The sequence below is a fragment of the Chelmon rostratus genome, chromosome 19 (genome assembly GCF_017976325.1).
Source record: "Chelmon rostratus isolate fCheRos1 chromosome 19, fCheRos1.pri, whole genome shotgun sequence".
Lineage (NCBI taxonomy): Eukaryota > Metazoa > Chordata > Actinopteri > Chaetodontiformes > Chaetodontidae > Chelmon > Chelmon rostratus.
This window is the reverse complement of record NC_055676.1, coordinates 22985067-23008682: the sequence shown is the minus strand read 5'-3', so window position 1 is coordinate 23008682 and position 23616 is coordinate 22985067. Positions and strand designations below refer to the sequence as shown.

Below are 23616 nucleotides of genomic sequence, written 5' to 3'. Positions count from 1 at the left end.
ATAATAAAAGACATAAACTGCTTTATCTGTTCTGTTTTTACAGCCTGATGTGTTTTTAATCGCTGTGCATCACAGACGAATGAGACGTGTGTTGGTTAAACATCAGAACTTGTAATATCATAAACTCAGCTTCATTTATTCGCACACTTTTAGAGCAGTCCCTGGTGACAACGTCGAATATTTTGATTATTATCCTTATTTACTTTAGGGATTGGTAAGAATTGCCTGAATGTCTCATTAGTTTTGTTATGTTGTGTTTTTGTCCTGTGTCCATGTTGTCTTGTGACTTCCTGTTTTATTGTGAAACCTAACTCTCCTCTCGTTTCAGGCCCTTGACTTCCAGGTGTCCTTCCGCTTGTCTGATTGCCCTGTTCTCCATTACCTCATGTGAACATATAGTCTGCGTTTCCCTTTGTCCCGTGCCAGTTTGTCTTGTCTTATGCAGTCTGAACCTACGCCATTCCATGCCACGTCTTGTCACCAGGTTTTGTATTTCTTTGTTACCTTGTCTAGTTAAATACCATAGTCTTGCCTTGTTTTATTTTGATACTTTGCCTTGCCTTTTCCTGTCACAGTCATTTTCCTCGTAAGAGTGATTTTTTGTTTTTCCACCTTGAGAGCGATCTTTAGTTATTAGAGTAGTTTGTGTCTTCCTCTGTAAACAGCCATTTATTTTGTTACTTTGTTTTGCACTTCGTCTTCTGAGTCGTGCATTTGGGTTCAAGTCCTAGTTCAGTAGTGACAAGTTTAGTTTTTGCATTTGAGAAGGAGGCACCAGGTCCTCTGAAGGACGTTCAATATAACACAGTAACACAAACATCACTACAACATGTGTCAGGAAGTGACTTTGGAATCATTTAAACTGTTATAAAACAAATATGATTAAAATTTTACAGCCTGAAAGGAAGCAGACATGAATGCAAGGCACATGTTAATATAAAATAATGAAATAAGCGAACGCTCTGTGAGAGTTAAAGGATAACTTTGGTTTTTTACAACCTGGACCTTATTTGTAGCATTAAATACGACCATTTACTCCCCCAGACAACTTTGGTGGCATTTGGAGTCGTTTTGAAGAAATTAGCCCCAGAGGAGCGGCGCGTATATCCGTATAATGCGATTACTCGGGGCATCCATGCGCAGCCTCTATAAACGCATAATCTGCAGAAACTCGTTCATATTCCAATATTTAGTTATGATATGCTGGTGCTATTCCCCTCTGAGCCGGCGGTCGGCTAGTTTAGCTGTAGCTTGGCACAGCTAGGGTTCGTTATTGCGTATGCAGAGTTAGCCGTGTTGTGGCTGGCTGCTTCGGCGATGACATCATCTACGTCAGAGGTGGTTGCCTAGAGACGCCGGATGTTGATAACATGCCACCACGGGCTCAGAGGGAAATAGCACCAGCATATCAAATGGTCGTATTTAATGCTAGAAATAAGGTCCAGGTTGTAAAAATAACGAAAGTTATCCTTTAAAGCCGTTTTTAGAGTCTGTGTCCACTGAAGGAGTTTAGAGAGAATGAGAAACTACATATTTTCTTTATTCACTCGTTATTAAATAATAAATTCTGTCTTCATTAAATGTCAGATTGCAGGCGAGTCAAAGCACACGAACATCAACGAGTCCTGAGTGACGCCATGTGACGGAGCACTTTAAGCCACCGCGAGTGAATTTCATTCATACCAGCGAGTCTGTGTCGGAGAATCAGCGTCAAGAAAGTGTGTTAGCCTGGACACAGAGCAGTGTGTGTGTGTGTGTGTGTGTGTGTGTGTGGGGGGGGGGGGGGGGGGGGGGGCTGTGGGGCTGCTCCAGCCTGTACCAGCACAAACCTCATTAGGGGGATTATAGCTTTAATGGACTGGAGGGGACGGCTGACTGATTCAGATACTCAGCGAGATTTATGTTCCTACTCTACAGCGAGTGAGCATGGCTGAGACACACACACACACACACACACACACACACACACACGCATGCACTGTCCTTGGTCATCGTTCAACGCTGTGACACAAATTTTAAAGCGCGTGTGTGTACGAGCGAACGCACACAGAGCCACACACACCGCGCACTGCGACATACACGCTGCGTGTGGTTTTCTTTTATTGGAGTTTAGCAGTTCTGTTACTGCATCCCATTCTTAAAAAAGACAAAATCACACACACACACACACACACACACACACACACACACACAGTTATCTGGCCTCTGTCCACCAGTCGATGCAAAGAGCACTGCGGCGGAACCTATTACCCACACACCGCTGCATCTTGGAGAAAAAAATGTGTTAAAACACTGGCGTCTAATCAATTGACCTCGATTACGAGCCCCGGCCGGCGCTCACGCGAATAAAGTTTGTGACGACGGACGGAGAGCTTTAAGATGGAAACTTCTATCTTTAGGTACCTCAGGGTCAGTTATGGCACGTGAGACACAAATACCAGCACCCATATAGTAGTTCCTCTACTGAACGCAAATCAGCCTCACTGTCTCAGCTGTAGCAGAGCTGGATTAAGTCACAGATCCTGCAAACCTACTGTTCCCCATCTGTATTAAAATCACCCAACCAGAGAGACATCGTGAGGCTTATATTGTGGCGCAGTCAAAGGAAATGCAGCGTATTTGTCCTATAACGGCCTGCGCGAGTCTCATGTTTTACCTGTAAGACTCTGTGATGTCTCTCCTGCCGGGCTGCTGACGGCACCGTCAGCCAAACCGTCACTCAAACTGGACGGCGGCAGAGGAGGTACCAGCGGCATCTGGTTCAAAACCAGTTCAGCTGATTCAGCACTGGAGCTGAGAGCGTCGGAGCCCTCCGCCCTCCGTTTCCATCGCTCTCTCTGTTTCTGTCACAGGTGCTTCTGAGGCGAGACTGTTACGTACAATGACGGCTTCCTGGCCTCAGCATCTCATACAGATGTGCAAGGTTCCCTTTAGCATCTGTAAAAAGATGCACCAGGCTTCAGATGCACCAGACGCTTAGCACAAGGTTGCGTAGTATAAGGAGCAAGAAAGTCTGCAGATGGAGGAAGGTGTGGGGGTGGATGGGTCACACAAACACAGGAAGCCCAGGAGGCCGGGGTTACTGTCCTGTGTGTCCTGGACGCCTGCAGCAGTGGCTCTGGGTGTAATATTCCTGCAGGGTTTAGCTCTGACCCCGAGAGTCCACCGGGCGCTATGAATGCTGGGACATGCAGCATGACAGTTTCTGGTACCACCAACTCAAGCAGGACAGGAATCTCAAGGATTGTAACGCTAACGAGGCGATGCAGCGTCCTGTCAGAGGACGCCGTGGCAACAGATTGTATCTTAGACCGGACCTTTCCAGCGCGGTGTGGGATGCTCTCGTCAGGGGTCGTGACTCGAGGCCAGACTGTGAGTGCACTTCACCAACTTGTTTTCTTAATCATCCACACCAGTGGCGTGCACAGACTTTTTGAAGGGCAGGGGCAGAAAGAAAAAAAGGCCACATATAGCATGTCCTCGCCACTGAAGCCGACCACCCCCCCGTGCACACCACTGATCCACACGTTAAAGATCTGTCCCCGTCCGAGACAGTGTCCACAAGCAAAACTTCATTCTATCTGATCATACCGCCCCAGAAAATGACAAAGAAACGCCTCCTCTTCACTCATCCGTCCTCTCTTCCTTTCCTTCATCACTCTCTCACTCTGTCCCTTCCTCTTTGTTTTCCCTCGCCGCCTCCCTCCAGCCCTCCGCTGCATCCCTTCACCTTTCCATTATCCCTGACACGGGCCACATAAATCAAGCGCACTCTCCGCCTCTCCTTCCCCTCGTCCTCCTAATCTCTTTCTCTGCTCCTCTTCTCCTCGTCCACACTCTCCTCACCAGATTGATTTCATTTTGCTCGTTTTGTTCTCGTCCTCTGACACGCACCTCCTCCCTTCTCCGGCACGCTCCAGCTCTCCCTCGCCGTGCGTTATTTGTTGCATCAGCCAACCTTTTATTTCTTCCTGCTCGTGTATATATACACATATATTCTACCATTCTTCACATAGAATTGCATGAAACGAACAGCGTTGCAGCTCACGCACCACTGCAGTCCTGCAGCATGCGGTTCTGGCGATGGTGAAAGTTGCTGAAAACTAAAAGCGACACGGTTCTGGGTGGACGTCTCGTCCGTCTTTGCTGCGTCAGCTGACAGCCCGCCTGCCCGCCGCGCCCCCGGGCACCTTAGTGTACAGATTTTGCGCCCGATTTAAAATGCCTTCATAATTACTGTGTGGGCTGACATATGCTTCTTCTGCTGCAGCCTCCACCTACACTGCCACCTGCTTTGTGTTTGTTTCCCCCCTCCCGGAGGGTCCGGAGCTCTAAATTAAGACCCTAGATTAGGGAATTATGTGCAACACTCCCTGCGTGTTATGTGTCATGTTGCGATGTGTCTGCATCACCGCAGCGGGGAGCGTCATCAGGAGTGGAAGACACTTTCCTGTAACCTCTGATCGCAGTTTTAGTTAAACTCGTGAAGCGACTGAATCTCCTGATAAAGCCTGGGATGATCTCGAGTCTCGCTGATATTAAAGGCGCACTTTTTGAACCCTCGACGATGTTGCTATCTTAAAAGAAAACCACAGACTGGGGAGCTGGAAGGCTGGAAGGGCTCATAAAAGATGCAGCGCAGTCGCATTTTTGGTGTTTGACCTCTACACGGGGAATAAAAGCCACCGCAGTAACTATTATTCAACTAGAAGCCTGTAATCTTGGCGTAAATTGTAACTCTCAGGTGTCATATGATGGTCATGTGACCCGAGTTCAGCCATGTTTCATTCGAAGTGAAGCATATAAGAAAGATTCCTCTCATTCGCTGATCTGGAGAAGGGCATCCATGCTTTGATGTCCCCCACTATTGTAACGCTCTTTATTCTGGTCCCAGCAGGTGAGATATGTGCAGCCGGCCAGGCTCTTATAAGGAGCCCCCCCCAGCGATTATTACAATGCAGTTCACTGGTGTCTTTCATTAGACCGTCCCTGCCTGGAGATGCTTTCCAAATTCAGTATCTCACAGTTTATTACAGCTTTCTGTTCCTTTTCTATCCGACTTCTGGTCTCAGACTCATAATAACCTTTTTGGCATCATCGGGGTTATTCTCTCCTTTGCAGCTGTTCTCGCCGGCTGACGTTTAAAATCAGTTTGTCTCATTTAAGAGTCCACATTCCCGTCGTTTTTGGACTCATTTTAACATTGCATCGCTGGTTATTAAAGCTTTACCTGCACCTGCATCTATCTGCGATCTGGTCATTTCCTGCAGCCTTTCCGCTGCTTCAGATCCCCACTGGATCCCACAGGTGGTTGAAAAAATCTCGCCTTGTGTTCGGGCGGCGGCGGCGGCGGCGCCTGAGCGGCTGTCCGCTGGAAAAAACACACCCAGCCATGCTCTGCAGTCGTCCAGCAGGCGCGTTCCTGGTTCATCGCGCTCTAACCCGAGCGCCGTAATTTTCCTGTTTGCAGTCTGTGCCTGTTTCTGTCTGTTCTCATGAAAAGCGTTGGATGAATAAGCTGATTGGTGCTCACATCAGCGGAGCTGCACTGCAAAGAGCCAAATCTAAGCAGGATAAATATACTGAATCAGAGCCATGTTCGCTTTGTTTTCGTCTGACGAGATAAATCTTCTGACCACTTTTCATGTTAGAGCATTTCTCTTGTTTCAAGCCTTAATTTTCTTAATAAGACATTAAATTGAGATTTAATTTCTAGCTATTATAGATATTTTTACTGATTTTAAAAATCAAGGTATGCGAAATAATTGTATTATTTATTTCCAGTTCCATTTCCCCCATTTTATTGCTTGTTTGTCTTGTTTTTGGGAGCTGAGCGTTCGCAGTGTGGCTCACCGTAGTGCGGGATGATGGCCCAGGCCATGGCCGAGGCGTAGATTCCTCCGATCATCCAGAACATGCACAGCCAGCTCAGATGCTCGCCTCTCTTCTCCCGAGCCAGCACCTCCGCGAAGTACGAGAACACTATCGGCACCGCTCCGCCAATCCTGCAAACGTGGTGCGCAGCAATTAGCCGTGTCTGCTTCAGTCGGAACATTTCTGAACATGCTGAACTGATTCAGGGCTTCAGGAAATCCGGTCTGCAGTCGCATTTCTTCATCTTTCACTTTATCTTTGCTAGATTTCACCTCATCAATGCGCTTCAAACCTTTTTTTTTTTTTTTGCTATAACTTTAAACAATATGAACATAAGAAATTCAGTCACGCAACAAGAAATATTACGACATGAAACACACCGTTTCTGCCTATTTTCATACATCAGACGCAGGATGTCGCCAGTGTGCAATTTAATCTGTTTTCAAAATCACAGGATTTTCAATAAATGTGTTAATTGATAATGTCTCAGTGTTTACGCAGTCGACCCGCGTTCATACATTCACATCATGCGTGACTGCAAGAAGGACACTGAAGCCCAATGTGTGTGTCTCTTTCCTCTTTTTCCATTCGTTGGGACAGAGTTAACGAGGTGAGGAAGATCTTAGTGAAACAAGCAGAATTTGCTCAACAACACTTGATTCCGGGTCGTATTTCTCTCAGACTGCGGGAGAAATCAATCATTTATCTCTTTTATCACCATCGTCAATATGCAGCTGCATACAGATGAGAATTAAGTGATGAAATCAAAACAAAAGCTGCTAATTAAGAAAGAGGCTGACTGGTTTCGTCTTGCAGCTGTAATTAAAATCAGGTAACTATCAAAGGTGGGCTGAGCTAGCTGTCTGCTCTGTGCGTCTGAGCCACGCAACACCGTTCCAGCCAATCAGAAACAGGGTAAAGGGAAGAGGCGGGGAGATGGGGCATGCTAACGTGCCATCATATCATGAAGGAGCAGGCATGTCAAACTGATTCCATAAAGGGCCGTGTGGCTGCAGGTTTTCGTTTTCTGGTGTGCTCCTCTTTGGTTGGAACGAAAACCTGCAGCCACACGGCCCTTTATGGAATCACTTTGGCATATGTGGGTTAGACCAACACTGGATGAAATGGAGATTAATCACATAAATTTCAGGATTCTCTGTTGCAGCAGCTTGAAAACAACGTTTCCTTCCTTCCTCTTGGTTTTGACGGCTCTCTTTAGTGCTGCCATGTTTTTCCCCCTCACACGAAGGCCCACAACAACCTCGCCTGACTTGAATTTATATTTTATATCTTATTCATGGATCTGAGGCTCGTCACGTCGACCTGCATCACCTTAACTCATCACCAGGGCTTTGAACCGGTTCAAGGAACGAAAACGAAAACCAGGAACTATTTGTATTCTACATGGAACAGAAACAAAATCCAAACATGATTATTTTTTATGTTCTGGAACAGAAACGCTTATAAAAAATAATGGTAAATACCGTTTTTATTTCGTTCCTCAAAGTTTCCGTAGCCTACAAATAAAAAAAGTTAGCTACCATGACCCGCTGGGGTTCACTTCCTGTGTGGCATTCACTGGACGTTCGCTGACTGAATGGAGAGAGAGCGGGAAGGTGGACTGCTGTCTCCACATCTTAAATAAGAGGTAAATGCAGTTTAGCGTTATTTAAAACGTCCATTTCACGATATCAATACATTTGTCCACTTTAATGACGGGCTCGCAAACATTAGGCTAAATGACGTTAGCCTCTGTTTGCTAATGCATAGGGCCTGACTAGCTAGTCTTGGTAACACACTACACGGATTATCTTTCATTTGTGGCAACGAAGTGCAACGTTGAGGGATGTGGAGCCGAAATAGCGGGCAACCATGGGGGGAATTTGCAGAGGCATATCCAAAGACGTCATCCGGACCTGTTCAACAAGTCTTCTACTGACTCGGCACAAGGCAAAGTACTCTAGATGCGCTCGCTGTTAAGAAGCCAAAATTGCTCCATGTACCCATCACATCAGAGGCCCTCGTAGATGCGTGTTTGGAGCTCGTCCCAGTGAACCAGTGACCATTTTCCTTAATGGAGGACACTGGCTTTAGAAAAAATAATCGACCCACTACATCAAGCAATTGGAAATGGTTTCGCAATTAATTCAGCCAACATTCGTGAGAGGATAACAACACTCGCCCACAGCGAGGCATGTTTGTTGATTAACGATACCTGATGGATATGGACCAGGTTTGGTGACTTCTTTTAAGTTGCATGTGACTTTATAATGTCATTAACACATTTGAAATAATTGTTTTGAATTATTCTTGTATTATTTAATGAAGGTTGTAATATTATTACATTTGGTTTAAGATGGATGAGAAAGAGACATAATTTTATAGCATTTGTTAAACGGCTGACAGGAACGTTATTTACCGTACCGGGAACGAAATGTTTTTGTTCTAACCGGTTCGGGAAAGTCTATTTAATGGTGGAACCCAAAACCGGAAACGTTAAAATTCCGTTTCTGTTCAGAACGAACCAATTGGGAAAAAAAATCGGTTCAAAGCCCGGCTCATCAGTCTTGATCCTATTAAAAACGTGCAAACTGTGCCCTGTGATTCTGCTTATTTCATGCAGTTTATTGCATCAGTCAGTAGCTTGACCTTTGACACAGAGGTGACCTTTGTGAGTCATGTCTGAACGGCGATGTCACGTCGTTTGGATGCGAGGGCCTGTCACGTGTCAGCCGAGCAGACCACGCCGGCGCTGGAACGGACAGATGTTCAGCTACTGTCCTCGGCTCATTTCTGCAAACGTTTTTGTTTTGCTTCCATCCCTCTCCCCCGACTCAGGGGATGAGGATGGGCCGCTGCCAGACAGTTAGAATAACCTCTTGTCACGCGTTTGGACTTTGGAGGAGGGGAGGCGGCCGAGGAACCGGCGGGAGGACAGATCGGGCTGGAAAGAGGAGGAAAGAGAGGAGTGAACTCACCCGAAGCCAGACACCATGCGGCACCACAGAAACATGCTGTAGCCTTGAACAAACGAGGAGAGGAAGGCGAAGAAGCCGTTGACGGACATGGATATCAGCAGGCACTGTTTACGGCCCACCTTGTCTGACAGGCCGCCCCAAAAGAAGGCTCCGAACATCATCCCAAGATACACGATGCTACCTGGAAACAGGGAGAGAGGCAGAGAAACATGAAACCACCTCAGTCATGTTCAGCATAGCAAAGCATTCAAATTCCAAACCTGACTTACACTTAAATCTAGTAGATACTCTGCTTTGAGCTTTGTCCTCAGAGAAATATCTGGCTGTCTAGCTGTTCTTTACCGGCTGGTTGCCTGTTTTGTCTGCTGTTTGATATTAAGAAGGTCGTTATCTGACATTTTTTGCTGCCTGCCTGGAAACAAGGTTAATAAGAGTTGCAAACTGAACCAAAACAAAGAGCTTAAAGATGCTGAAAAGCTGTAAAGAGGAGAGTGGAAGTGCATGTTGGGTGATAGTTTTCTGTGGGTTTATCCCTGCAAGCAGCTTTAAGTTGGAAAAGCGGATTTTATAGTGCAAGCATCTACTTTTCTACACGATAACGCTAGCGTAGCGTAGCTGTAGCGCAGGCACTCCAGTTAATTAGTATAATATATAAAAGCTACATGCTCATTACACATTAATGAAAAATATTACACCATATTAAACATGAACTTGTCGTACTGCTTGATTGGTGTGACACCGGCCGACACATGCACACACACACACACACACACACACATGCAGCTGCATCGGTGGAGTAACAGAGCTCAGACTGAAACTGGTTCTGTTGTTTCCCAGCTATCGACAGACAGACAGAGAATATGAGCGGATATAAAAAGCAGAGCCGGAATCAATTAACTCGACACCGTAGATCAACTCCACCGGACTGGAAGGACACTTCTCCGTTTCCCAACTCTAATTATGATGGTCAGTGTGTCCGGGCTGCAGCCCCTGCAGGCAGGTGCAGTACCTGAGAGCAAACATGTGCTACAGCTGGAGAGCACGGTTCAGTTTATCCACAAAAAGGGTTAAAATAGAATCATGTAAGATATAATGGAGATATGTGAAATAGGACACCATGATAAGATATCTGCAGCTTGAGAATATGGGCCCAGACTATGAGTAGATAGTATTTAAGATGTGTATTATACAGTAGCTTTTACAGCCGACAAAACACCTAAGATGAGCTAAAGGCCCTAAACTAAACCCCAATCCTAACTTAAACTAACCTAAACTAGAACGATCCCAATACATTCATTAACTCCACCTGTTTAAACATTAGCTAAATAGGTAAGGTACAATAAACAGAGACGTGTGGTACGTGGAAACAGCATCACAATGTAAAAGGATTTTGAGTAACTAGTTTAGAAGTGACCGGCCACTCAGGGTATTAAAGCTGTAACGTATCTTAGCGACTGCTGCCTCGAGCTCTTTCTGAAGACACAGATAATGACGTTTTTATGGTGTCGTCAGTCTCATTCTGCGCCCTGCGAACCACACTAAAGCTCGGACATTTACCTTTTTTTACACGTTATACGATGCTTTTTCCTCATCTATGAAGGCGACAAAGTCATCAAGCGTATATGCAACAGAGAAAGAAGCTGCCCCCCCTGAGCTTCAGAGGGACCAGCTGTCTTCTTCACTGCACAGTGCTGCACTGCTCAACGTGCACAGGCAATGATGTGCCTCAAAAGGCGAGGCGTGTTTGCATTTATCTGTTCTCTTGAATCTAATGTGGAGCCGACTTGTGGAATATTTGACTGTCCGTCTGAGATGATTCTGTCTGATGTTCCTCGAAGTGACTGCGGGGGGGGAACGGAGCGGTACTCGACCTCGAAGCCCCGCTTTTAAAGTCCACATTCGTCTCCTGCTGCTGCTTTTCTGCAGGAAGTCTGGGTCATTTCTCTTCCTGTCCCCGGCAACATGCGGCATAAAGGAAGGGTTGGTGGAGAAGGGTGAGGGAGGGGGTGTCAGGCCAGTAAATAATCCACTTTACTATACGTGCTAATAAAAATGCTAATGCACGAGACGAGGAAGGGGCGATTGTTTGACGAGGCGGCACCAGAGCGGGTGCAGACAGAGGAAAGCGAGGTGATGGGACAGATACGCTGAAAGTAGAAGGTCTTATCAAGCTGCGCAGACATGATGCTGAGAGCTAGTGATTCATTACAGGTGACAGCCGCTGGATCTATCCATGCACAGCTACTGCAGAGAGCGCTCTCCTACAGGCAGCAGGACAGAAAGAGCGAGCTGCACCACCGCCGCCACCGCCAGCTTACAAATATCAAACTGAATATCAACGCTGATGCTTTCTGCACCAACTGTGGTCGCTACGCACAAACAGTGGATCTGAACGCATGTACTGAAGGAGATACTATCTGCTAACACCGGCTCATTTGTTTTATGGCTCCCCTTGGCCTCGGTTTTCTATCTGTAATAAAGGGGGAGGGTAGTGGTGGGAGATGGGGCATCTGAGACGCACTATGAATGCTTCTTGGATTGGATTTGCAGGGTTCAAACTCAGGTCAAACCTTAAAACCTCCACTTGCCTGGATATTGCAGGGCTTTTATGTAAATTAGAGAGGGTTAGTTAACAGCAACGGAGCACAGGGAAAATAACTGTGTTCAGCTGTTTGGCCTCATGCACCCACAACCGAACGTCCACCACCAGAATAACACTTGGCTTTAAAGCGGCCACAAAGCTCAAACTGGTCACACCTTTTGCAGCATTGTAGAAATAATGTTCACCAGCTTAGTTTAGCATATTAGTGTGCTAGCATTTGCTAATTAGCAGAGCAGCTGGAGCTCAATGTGTTTTAATGGGTGGTGCCACAGAAAAAGTCACAGGATCAGCAGGATACATCATCTGGGAACCATGAATGTCTGCACAAAATGTTGCACCATCAGGTATTTGTTGAGATGTTTCACCGAAAACTTTGGCTTGCTGCTGGTGCCACATGACATCTCAGGGGTCATGTGGCAGTAGAATCCACCTCTTGTGGTCCATGATTGTTTGTACAAAAGCTAAAGATCACTTAGCCCTGGTTTATCAAGCCATGTGGGATGATATATGTTGTATTTAGTCCAGTTCTGAGATATCTGTCTCTGCTGCAGACGTCTTCAGTACAAAGCAGCTAAAAAAGACAGAAGTTAACAAAGTATGAAGTCTGCCTTCTTCCTCCAACAGTCCAAAGACGTGAACTTAACTGGTGACTTTGGTAGTTTGTCGCTGCATGTCAGCCCTGTGATGAACCTGTCCAGGTTGGACCAAGTCTTTTGCCCAAAGTCAGCTCCAATCAGCTCCAGCCCCCCAACGACCTTCCAAAGGATCAGTAATATGTAATGGATGGACGGATGAATCAGCCCTTTAACGCTGCTGTTTAGCAGTCAGTCTCAGTAAAGTTGTACTGAGCCCACCTGAGCTGCAGTGCTAATCTTTGAGTTAAGCGCGAGCTCCCAGCAGACGGCGTCTCGGCTCTTTTAACGGTACACTGTGCAGCTTTTCTCTGCACCCAGAGGGATCATTGCAGCTAACGCTTAAGTTGCCTCCATCAGTCTCCACGCATGCTGCTTCTTTATTCTATAGTAATTAGCTCTTATGCGCAAGTGTAGTTCTCTCTTGACACCTTTCCGCTCTGTTTTCTCTCCACGCCGCCGTGCGGTGTCCAGGCATGGATGAGAGGAGAGCGCGGGCGGGCGGCGCTCGGTAGAGCCGAGCGCTAATTTCCTCAGCGGGAACATTCAGGACATTATGTTAGAGCTTCAGGATTTCGACAGATGAGAGGATTCCCACAGGGCAAGTGATTGACAGGTGGGTTGCAACAGGGAATGAGAGCAGAAGAGGGGGAGGGAGGGGAGGAACGACCCCTGGGAGCAAATCACATTCCTTGTGCGTTAATTACATCAACACCTGCTGATTTTCTTTCATAACATTTAAAAATACTTGGACCTCTGTCTCATACTTACAGTACTTACAGATCACCTGGACGGCACCGAGCTCCGTCCAGGTGATCTGTAAGCAGCTGTCACGAAGGTATCAGTCAGGAGGTTTGTGTTCTGCTGCAGGATGACGACAGGAAACAGGAAGCACTCTTTTTATTAATGTGGGAGCGACTTTTTAATTTTGTGTGTGACGTGTATTTGCTCAACGTGTGAAGGGAAACACGTCCGAGTTGTAGCGCTGAAGTTGCTTTAGTGCTGCGTCAAAGCTACAGCATTTCCATTCCAGCTGTGTGGCATGCAGAACGGAAAGAACAGGAAAAGCCTCACGTGATTTCAGCTTGTTCGTGCATTATTCCAAGATAGTTACCCCGAAACGGAAATTAAGATAAATCAGATACAAAAAGCTGCGTGGCTGTATCCTGAAATATCTCAACTATCAGATGGACTTAAACCAGCAGCTCCAGAGTTTCCTTGATCCAGTGAAACACGTTGACATTTAGATGGTCTGGCACATACGGACATTCACGGCTCCCGGACAAGAGTAAAAACTGTCTTTTATCCAACGCTTAATATGTCTAACCTAAAACTAAAGGCATCCCATCAATCTGGCATGCCAACACGCTACAAAAAGATGGTGAACATGGTGCCTGCCAGTGGCGTGCACGGGGGGGGGCAGGGGGGGCGACTGCCACCCCTCATGGCCCAGTTTTTGAAAAACGCGCTCTAAAGTGCCCTCTTGGATGCCAAAATGCGCTCTAAAGTGCCCTCTTGGATGCCAAAACGAGTGCTAAAGTGCCCTCTTGGGAGCCAAAACACGCTCTAAAGTGCCCTCTTGGACGCCAAAATGCGCTCTAAAGTGCCCTCTTGGGAGCCAAAACGCCCTCTAAAGCGCCCTCTTGGACGCCAAAATGCACTCTAAAGTGCCCTCTTGGACGCCAAAAAGCGCTCTAAAGTGCCCCCTGGGAGCCAAAACACGTGTTAAAGTGCCCTCTTGGACGCCAAAACGCGTGCTAAAGTGCCCCCTGGGAGCCAAAACGCGTGCTAAAGTGCCCTCTTCAGTGGCGAGGACACGCTATATGTGCCCTTTTTTTTCCTTTCCGCCCCTGCCCTTCAAAAAGTCTGTGCACGCCACTGGTACCTGCTATTCAAGATGTTAGCACTGTCACAGCTAGCATTAGCACTTAGCTCAAAGCACCGCCATGCCTAAGTACAGCCTCAGAGTGGCTAATGGCAGTAGGCTTAAAACTGCCATTTGCCATCTGTTTGTTAACACTTCAGTCGTTCTTTGTCACCGGCTGTTGGAAATCTTGCACTAAAATTTCAAAGGCTTATATGGTTTATTTTTTCTCTCATTTTTTCTCATATTTCCAACTTGATGGAATCAAAACAGGCCGCTGCATTATTCAAAGATGAGACGTTAAAGATTTCACTTTACAGATGCTTGTTTTCTCACATTTAGTAGTTTAGACTAGATCATCATCAGCATACTGGCAGAGAGAGCTTACAAGATGAACTCTGCTCCTTGTTCATTTCTAATCGATCAGAAACACAAAGCAACTCGATCAGGTTTTACGGTAAATCCACTCTGAACTGCGACCTCGTCGTGCGAAGAGGTCGGTGCTTTGTTGTGAGGGAGAAAGAGACGAGGATGTTTTTAATTAGCTGACCTCAGGCTGCAGCAGAGCCGATTCATTACTGCGCCGTGTTGCTGAGCATCAGCCTGTCAACGCACACAAGGCAAAAAAAGATCTGCATCAACTACACAAAGCCCCCCCAAGCAGACCCTCCACGTACGATGTACTCCACGAGGTCTGAGCTTCACGCAAGCATTTTACCGAGCATCCTCAAAATGCTAACGGTGGCGCAGGAAAACACCCGCAGACGAATTAAAGCCATATGCGGAGGGAGAGAAACGGGAGGGGAGGGCACTCTCCCCCCCCCCCCTCTCTCTCTGGGGAGGTACGTGAGCCAGTCTACCATGGCTAAACTGCAGTGAAGCACAAAGCTGCAGAGATTAACTCCAGCCCATATCTTCAGATCGCCTGCACGGCTATGAGACACAGAGAGAGTGTAAGAGAGGGATTACAGCAGGAGGGTAACAGAGAGGACAGACAAGAGCAGGGAGGAAAGAAACCAGGAACATCCCATAACCGGATAGCATCTCACCTCCTGTATTATATTACAGGGAAAGCCAACGGAGAAAGGCTCAGCAGTCAGAGTGGATTATGGACAGAAATGCTAACGATGCATGCTAACGGATAAAAGAACGAGCAATGTTGGAGGAAACTGGGAAAAAATCACGTTCAGTAAAAATGTAAATGATGATGCAGCAGTTTAGATCAGGTGGAGCTTTTATTTTGTGTCTTGTATGAATGTGTACGCTAAACTTTACATTAAAGCAATGTGTGAGTTATTAGTGGCATCACAATTAGGAGAAAATTATGTTAATATATCAAATTTTCTGTTTTTCTGGAATATAATTTAAAATTATTAATGTGTATAATGTGAAAATATCCACTAATTTCTATATATAATATCAGATGAAAGAGGTCGGTATGCTTTAAACACCTCTACGCCCTCAGGGCTTCCCAACGCTTCCTGCAGGCACTGCAGCCTGCACGCCGAGGCGACGTGAGGGGTTTTCGTACATAATGATGCAACGTAACACGAAGTTCCCAGCAGGAGTCCTGAGCTCCGATTCAGCCGTGCATGGCAGGAAAACCCCTCTTCACCGAATCAATATCAGCTCCTGCGCAAGTGGTGGATGCAACGTACAGACCATCATCCAGCCAAAACAAACCTAATCTACCAGTCTGCTAATGCAGCGTCCTGATTTATTTATGACATCATCTAATTCACCTGTTTGTGCTCCAATGCACACATACTTCAATTATTTGCATGTGAATGAATCTCTCACTGCTCAAACGTGTGAGATTACGCAGCTCAGTTTGATCTGGATGATCATTTTCCTGTTTTTTTAAATAATTTTCTCACTTGTTTTCAGTCTCTCCGTCCAGCCAGACGTCCACTGAGGAGGCTCCTGTGGTAAAAACACCAATCGGACCTGTTGTGTAAGGTTTATTCTTACAAGTGCATCCACCGGTGAGCATCCTTTATTTATGTGGTGTGTGAGTGAGTCGGGAAAATGACTCATTCTTTCTATTCTCTCCCTCCCGTCTCCCACTGAGCGATGAGTCAGAATACGGGTGAAATCTGGGCGAATAATGAACCATCCTGCTTCCACAAAACAAACAAGGTTAGCATTCTCTGTTTGATTGTGAAACCACACATTCAGTTCCTTTAATCTTTGTATGGGAAGTGATTAATTCTTTAATTTAACAGCGAGCGTGGGCACAGCGGAATGAAAAAGAAAAATGCCCGGTGCCATGCAGCTATCTTTGATATCTGAAATCGTGCACAGCTCACATTCAAACACACGCAAGCACACAACTTTTCCCGAGTGTGGGAGAGCTCCATCTAGCTTAACGCGCCTCCCACTCATGTATCCAAATACCTGGTGCCATGACAACCCACTGGCAAGCTCCTAAAGCGATGAGATTACAGTTGAGAGCGTCACCCACCGCTGCTCTCCACGCACAACCCTGTATGTCAGCAGCGACGCTCGTCAGGAGCGGGCTGTAACACCCAAAATCTTCCAGCAATCTGTGACTGCATGTACTTTCTACTTCCATCAAACTGCATCAATTCACAGCTTCTGCAAGCGGTGACTTTCAGATGACTCACTACGCCTAAGAGTCAGGATTTCTCACTGTCACTTACTAATAAGATGTAAGTCACACGATTCTCACGTACAGATTCAAAACACGGCTGATGAAGTGAAGTGCTTTAAGCTTTCACTCAGTAAATCAAAGTACAAGCTGGCTTTAACCTGCCCCCTCCCTCCATCACTGATTACATTAATTTCAAATTTAAGGAAGACAGTGAGGGAGATGTCAGATGAGGCTGCTAGGTCTAGTCAGTGGATAAGGATCAGGAGAAATAATAGTAGTTGGGGGGTGAAACAGGGACAGTGAGGGGGGGGGGGGGGGGGGGGGGGGGGGGGGGGGGGGACATGCATGCCTAACCCGGCGGGAGAAGAGGTTAAAGTCTGAACAAGACACCTCTCCTCTGCTTTCCCCGCCCCATCTTCTCGCTCTCCCAATAGGAAGAGATCCAGGAAGAGGAAGTTTAGATAAGGTGGGGGTGTGGCCAGCTAGAGTCTCTCTTTGGGACCATGCGGCCTGTTCAGGTGAGTTTGTGTTGTAAGACACAGAGTTGTTTTTTGATCTTTTTGGTTGTTTTCCTGTTTTGTTTGCTTCTTGAAGGAAATGTTAGAAGAGGCTGTTAAATCTAGTCTGTGGTTTAGGCCTCCACCTTCAGCACCCTCTAAACTTTCTACCCCCTACCCGAACAAGGGTCTGTATCCAATCCCTACTTTCATCTTTGACTCTGCCTCTTCACTTTCTACCCCCTACCCGAACCAGGGTTTGTATCCCCCCCCCCCCTGCTTTTATTGGTGCAGTTGGTGAGAGGCAGGGGTAGATGATGGTAGTGCAGCAATCGGCAGGTACATGTGGCATCTAGGCCTGTGGTAGCATTGTAGCAGCTAGCAATAGCTAAAGTGGTGGTAGTATGATAGTATCTTAGCAGTTAGTATTGGCAGTTAGCAGTTAACATTAGCAGTACAGGTGAATCTAGCTTTATTGTCTTCTGTTCCTCTTAGCGGGTAGCGGGTAGCACTTAACATTAGTTAAATGGTTGCATCGGAACTGTATTGTCTTCTTCTGTTCTTCTTAGCGGTTAGCATTAGCATTAGCATTAGCTAAATGGTAGCACCGGAACTGTATTGTCTTCTTCTGTTCTTCTAAGTGGTTAGCATTAGCATTAGCTAAATGGTAGCATCGGTACTGGCCACTACCTGGAGCATCTCTGGGTCAGTTGAACGTGGCAGTGCTGTTTGGATTGTGTAGGAGCAGTGTGAACTGGCACTAGGGGGGGTGACTCTGGGATGCCAGAGTTCACTGCCTAACCTCCTGGAGGTGTAGTGGGACGAAATAGGTGAAACACTGTTGAAGGGAGGTTTCCACCTGATGACCCCCAGAGACGTGTTAGGAATCACTGCTCTATGGCAGGTATAGAGGCAGATTAGAGCTCCAAGGTTCTTCACTGAGAATAAATCCTCTGTTTGAGGACAAGAATCTTGTGTTTAAATTAACTAAAATTGTGACTTTATTCTGTAGTCAAATTAAACTTCGGCTGTAAATTTGAGGCTTTCAGGTCAGCACCTGAAAGCTTGATTTTAAATCTCTGTGGCATTAAAGGGAGATTTTCAACCAGCTTTGTATCATGACAATGTGTGCAGAACATGCAAATGAAGGTTGTTTAACTTCCCTTCATGTTGCCTGCACCCACAGCTCGGTGCCCGCTTGGCTGTTGTTTGAACTACAGATTGTGCTTCTGCAGTTTTTGTGTGCCCGCTGGCTGAGAGCGCTCCGGCTGGTGTCGGTTTTCTACCTTTTGAGCAGTAGAGAATATCACAGCCCTCTGTTTTCTCTGTTTTCTCTGGTCATGTAGCACCAATTTTAAAAAATGTTTGCATGTTTCCAAAGCATAGACAGAGACCATCTGTCCTGCAGCGAAATACTCCTGACTAAATAAAAGAACATTGAATGAAACATCTAGGGATGCTAATTAGCAAAGGTTGGCATGCTAACATGCTGTGAACATTATATCTGCTCAGCTTTACCTTGTGAGCATGTTAGCATGCAGATGCTATCATTTAGCTCAAAGCACTCTTTATTACTACTTGCATGTCTGTAGACTCTGATTGGTGCAAAGCTCTAGAAAACTCCATCACTCGTATGAAGAAGCTCATTGAGAGAATTTTAAAGAGCAACAGCACCAGGCTGGATGTCGGGATGAAAGACGATTGATTGATCACACCCAGCATCACTGGGTGGGTATGGCTGGGTGTGGTCAGAGGTGTGCTCTGTTGCACCTGTAACCACACCAAACAGTGATGCAATGGTGGCAAAAACAAGATGTTCAAGGGCCGTTAAGTTGCTCGTCAGGTTTCTGCATTGTATCCGCCTCCACATACAGAATGTGATTACCACCATGATGGTAGAGGTGTGTCCGTACCAACAGGTGAGGCACGGTGGCGTTTGTAAGGTACCTGCATCAGAAAACATGCAACTCAGGGAACGTGAGGATACTCAACAACTCAACCTGCCGTAATGAAAATCCTTACCGAGCCATCCGGCGCCAGAGTTGGGGACACACATGTCCGTCTCAGCGCTGGGCAGGACGAAGCCCACCACGAACACCTCCACGCCGTCTGACATGAGCGCCAGCCCGAGCACGAAGAAGAGCTGCCACTGGAATCTCCCGTGGCCACACTCCTGCATGATGAGCTCGTACTGCTGGGCGAGCTCCTCCTCGTCGGCCTGCCTCTCATTTTCCAGCTCCTTGTGGCTCTTTAGGCTGTCAGAGACCGGGTGGCCCAGAGCCACCTGACCGTCCCGCAGCTTCCCGTCGCTGTAGGCTGGCACGCCTTGGTACTCCCCCTCGTAGATCTCATCTTCATCGTCGTGGCCCTCCGTGGCGTCGCTCGAGGCCCCGTCCTCGTCATTGGCCGCGTTGTCAGCGTAGCGGCCGTCTTGCTGAGCGTTGCTGTTGTAGCTGTTCTCTTCTTCGTCCTCGTTCTGGAAGCGGTTGTAGCTGCGATGAGCGGAGTACTCATCTGAGGCGCGATCCACGGCTTTGCTGAAGTTTTTGGAAGCTTGCCTCTTGGCTTCTTTAGCGATGTCCTTGGCACCTCTAGCCAAGGAAGTCCTGTTGCTATGTGTTTCATCCATCTTGGCACGAGGATCACCGGCGCTAAAAGTCTTTTGATTCAACCCTCCTGAGCTTTTATTCCACCAGGTGCTACGATTGTAAGCTACGTATTCTTTCTTTCTAGGCTTCTATACTCAGACAGAGCAAGACTTAAGGCAGTTTATTAGTGCTTAAAGGCCGGTCAGCTGCCAGGAAACGAATGATTGAGTAATGACGTCTAATTCCATCGGATGAGAGTCGCCAGCGCTGAAACTGGAAAGATCCTCCGTCTATCAAGGCTCAGCAGCAGAGACCAGCAGCCTGTGGGAACAGAAAGAGAAAAGCAGGTTGAGCTTGATTAAAAGCTGTCTGTCACAAATACTTGACTGCCTGACTACTCCTTGGCAGAAGTACTGCAGTATTTCTGCCAAGGAATACTTGACAATAACTTCAAAAGAACATTTGGACACAGAGACAGCCAAACGTCCCGCTGAAGCCGGGTGATGTGGAAACGCTTTACTATGAATAAAATAACTGAAGAAAGCGATTCATTGAGGACAAACTGGGCAATGTTGTTGCTGTTTTCACATCCAAAATTATCTCATGATTTCAGTCTTGGATATTTTAATTGCAACATAAAAATAATCTTTATCCTATGCGAGCCACAAACGTTTGCATCAGCGAAAAGTAACTACAAAGATGTTTTATTACCTTCAAAATGCAATGAGCTGACACAAACCATCTACATAAACCAGTGTGGACTACAGGCACCTATAAATATGATGCAATGCTATTCATGAGCGCCACGAGCTACAGCCTCCAACAACAGTTGAGTAAGCACATTTTTGACACACTGTCACCAAGAACTGAGCTTCACAAAGGCTGGATTTATCGCAGGAATCATATTTGTATGAGCATATATGCAGCTTGGTGTTTTGTTTTTAAGAGTGGGGACGAATATTCAAGCGATTTGGTGAAAACCAAGTTTTTCTGTCCTCCCACAGTCCGGATGAACGCCCGTGCTGAGAGAAGCAGCCACTTTTACCACGTTTTGATCCGGTTAAGCTTGAGAATGAATCCAATGAGGAGCTTCACGTCACTGATGGCCCCCGAGAGGCTGCGACATAGCTGCATTGTGCAGGAAAAGCCAGCGGTGACCCCCCTCAGCCTCCCCCACCCTGCTGTGGACTGTTGATCACAGAAAGTGATAACATGCATCAGTGCGTCTCTGGCTCCTCTCTCATCCACACAAAACACAAGCTGTGGATGCAGAAAGCTCGCATCAGCATCAGTGACCCTCAGCATCAGACAAAAGGTGTCTGATCCAGGTCCTGAATTCAGGATCAGGTTTACGCTCAGACCCCCACAAAACCCACCACTACCAAATCACTTTGGCTTTCTTGCCAAAAGTAAGATGAGAAGACTGGAAGACGACTACTTACTTGTGAGTCACTCAATCACCTGACACCTGACGCCTGACACCTGACACCTGACACTTGACACCTGACGCCTGACACCTGACACTTGACACTTGACACTTGACACCTGACACTTGATACCTGACACCTGCACCTGACGCCTGACACTTGACACTTGACACTTGACACCTGCACCTGACGCCTGACACTTGACACTTGACACCTGACACCTGACACTTGACACCTGCACCTGATGCCTGACACCTGACACCTGACACCTGACGCCTGACGCCTGACACCTGACACTTGACACTTGACACCTGCACCTGATGCCTGACACCTGACACCTGACACTTGACACCTGCACCTGATGCCTGACACCTGACACTTGACACCTGACGCCTGACACCTGCACCTGACACCTGACGCCTGACACCTGCACCTGACACCTGACACCTGATGCCTGACACCTGATGCCTGACACCTGACGCCTGACACCTGATACCTGACACCTGACACCTGACGCCTGACACCTGACACCTGCACTGATCAGCTTTATATCAACTTTTGAATAGTTGTTGATTTTCTGTCCCACAGCACGGTTTTCGCTCACACGCCGCTCTCATCAGCCTCATTTTCAACCACGGCGGGCAGCTGCAGCAGCTTAATAGTCAGGTTTCCCTCTTTGGTAGGTGGAGACCAAAAACTGAGCTAAAATGGGCGTGGCTAATGGGATTCGTCAGTTCGCCTGAGACTGTGACTCAAAATGATTGTTAATGTCGCTCCACAACTGTGAGATGTCTAAACAGGCAACTGTTTAGACGCCTGGAGGCGGTTAACTTCACTGAGTCCTCGCCCAATAACCGCTGAATGCAAGCAGGGGGTCGCTTGTTGCCACACCCTGTTTTCCTCACATGATGATGTGATTTATTCAACGCTGAAGTTATTTTCTATATTGCTCTAATGTAAATATATTATATTGTATGTGGTATGACATCATTTATTCATTTATATTATGCATTCAGACCTATTTCATTCCTGGAAATGTAGCTTTTGGGAGCATGTTTTCTGTCAGAGCTTATTCATTTGTCCTGTTTCTAGGCTGGGAATACATGTCAGCATGTATGACTGACCCCCCCCCCCCCCCCCCCCCCCCCCCCCCCCCTTCCCTCCCCTTAGAGTTTCCTCTACTGCGACGCTGGCATGGCCTCTCAGAAGACCCGTCAACACGTCAGGCCTGAGCCATCGGTCTGCCACACTGCAGCCAGCGCTCACCAGGCCCAAAGACAGCTGCAGGAGGGACAGCAGCAGGCCCCGGGCCCTCGCGTTACGCTCCAAATCCCTTCAGCAACACTGTTGTTGACAGGGCAATTATAGAGTACAGACAGAGCAAATACAAAAATACTGCACACACAAAACGCGTGAAGCAGCTCTTTTACGGCTAGCCACAGAGGAAGCACCGATCTAATGAATTCATTACTGTCCTGCATTAGCATATTTAGCTACAATCAATCTGCATGGCTAATGCAAGTAAACAGTAATAAAAAAAAAGGTTTTGTGGGCCCAAAAACTCCAACAGAGCGACAGGTTTTCACGAGGAGTAGAATTCTCCCACTTAAACTTTCATTCATGTCATATTTCAGTCATTTAAGCATATAAACGGAATAGCTTTGAATCAGGACCTCAAGTGGCTCGTGAAAAATGACATTCAGAGAGCTATTTGTGTTTTTTCATGTGTCAGGTGCACATTTAATCAACATTTAGGTAAATATAAGCGTCAGATCGGATTTGGTGTTGGAGATATTAACATCCAGAGTCATAAAAAAGTCTATAAATGACGTGTTTCTTGTTTAATGCATCATGTAAATTTAGCTGCTGGCTTCAAGAAGAACAGCAGGTGGGACAGCACGCAGGTGATCCTGATCTAGACGGATCCCCTTTACAGTTCGGTTGGTCCAGTCTGGTTATTTCTTTAAACAGACTACTGACAGACTATTATTTGTGACGTGATCAGATACTACTGTGGGCGGGGCTGTGGGCGGGGCTACAGAGAGGTGGCTCCATCAGAGCCGGAGCAGAGCATTTTAAGAGAAAACGTAACCCTAACGTAACCTTCTTGGGTTGTTTTGTTGATCCGAAATTGATCCGATCCGTGACTCAAAACCACGATACGATCCGAACCAACACACACTGATCTCATCTGTGAAATGAGACACACACACACACACACACACACAGGCCCACCGTTCAGTGATGACACAATGCAGCAGCCTTGTCAGCAAATAAAAAGTTAAAATCCATCTCTCCTAAATTAGGCTTAACGTGCTGCTCTATTTGTATCTGCAGCCCCCGGAGTGGAAAGCAGACTCCAAGGTGTTGAGAGTGGGTTCGGCGCCCGAGTCGACTGTGGCAGGTTGATGTATGGTGTTTCTGCTAACCTTTGCTCTGCGGGATTAGATAAAACATCAGTTCGGATCTGTCGTTTGAACGAAGGCGCCGGGGCTCGGCGGAGAGAGAGTTTGGTGCAATGCAGCAATGAAACGGTGAAG

General features: G+C 46.8%; 1 protein-coding gene across 3 annotated transcripts in view; it reads right to left on the bottom strand.

The window, feature by feature from the left end:
• The window catches only part of LOC121623155 (synaptic vesicle glycoprotein 2C-like), a 30528-nt gene extending 10838 nt beyond the window's left edge, over positions 1–19690 (bottom strand). For all 3 annotated transcript variants that reach the window (XM_041960337.1, XM_041960338.1, XM_041960339.1), the window contains exons 1-3: positions 19084–19690; positions 8853–9033; positions 5854–6005 (exon numbers count right to left, since the gene is read on the bottom strand). In XM_041960337.1, coding sequence (XP_041816271.1) covers positions 5854–6005; positions 8853–9033; positions 19084–19690 — 940 coding nt within the window. The remainder of the gene's footprint in view (positions 1–5853; positions 6006–8852; positions 9034–19083) is intronic.
• Between the last annotated feature and the right edge of the window lie 3926 nt (positions 19691–23616).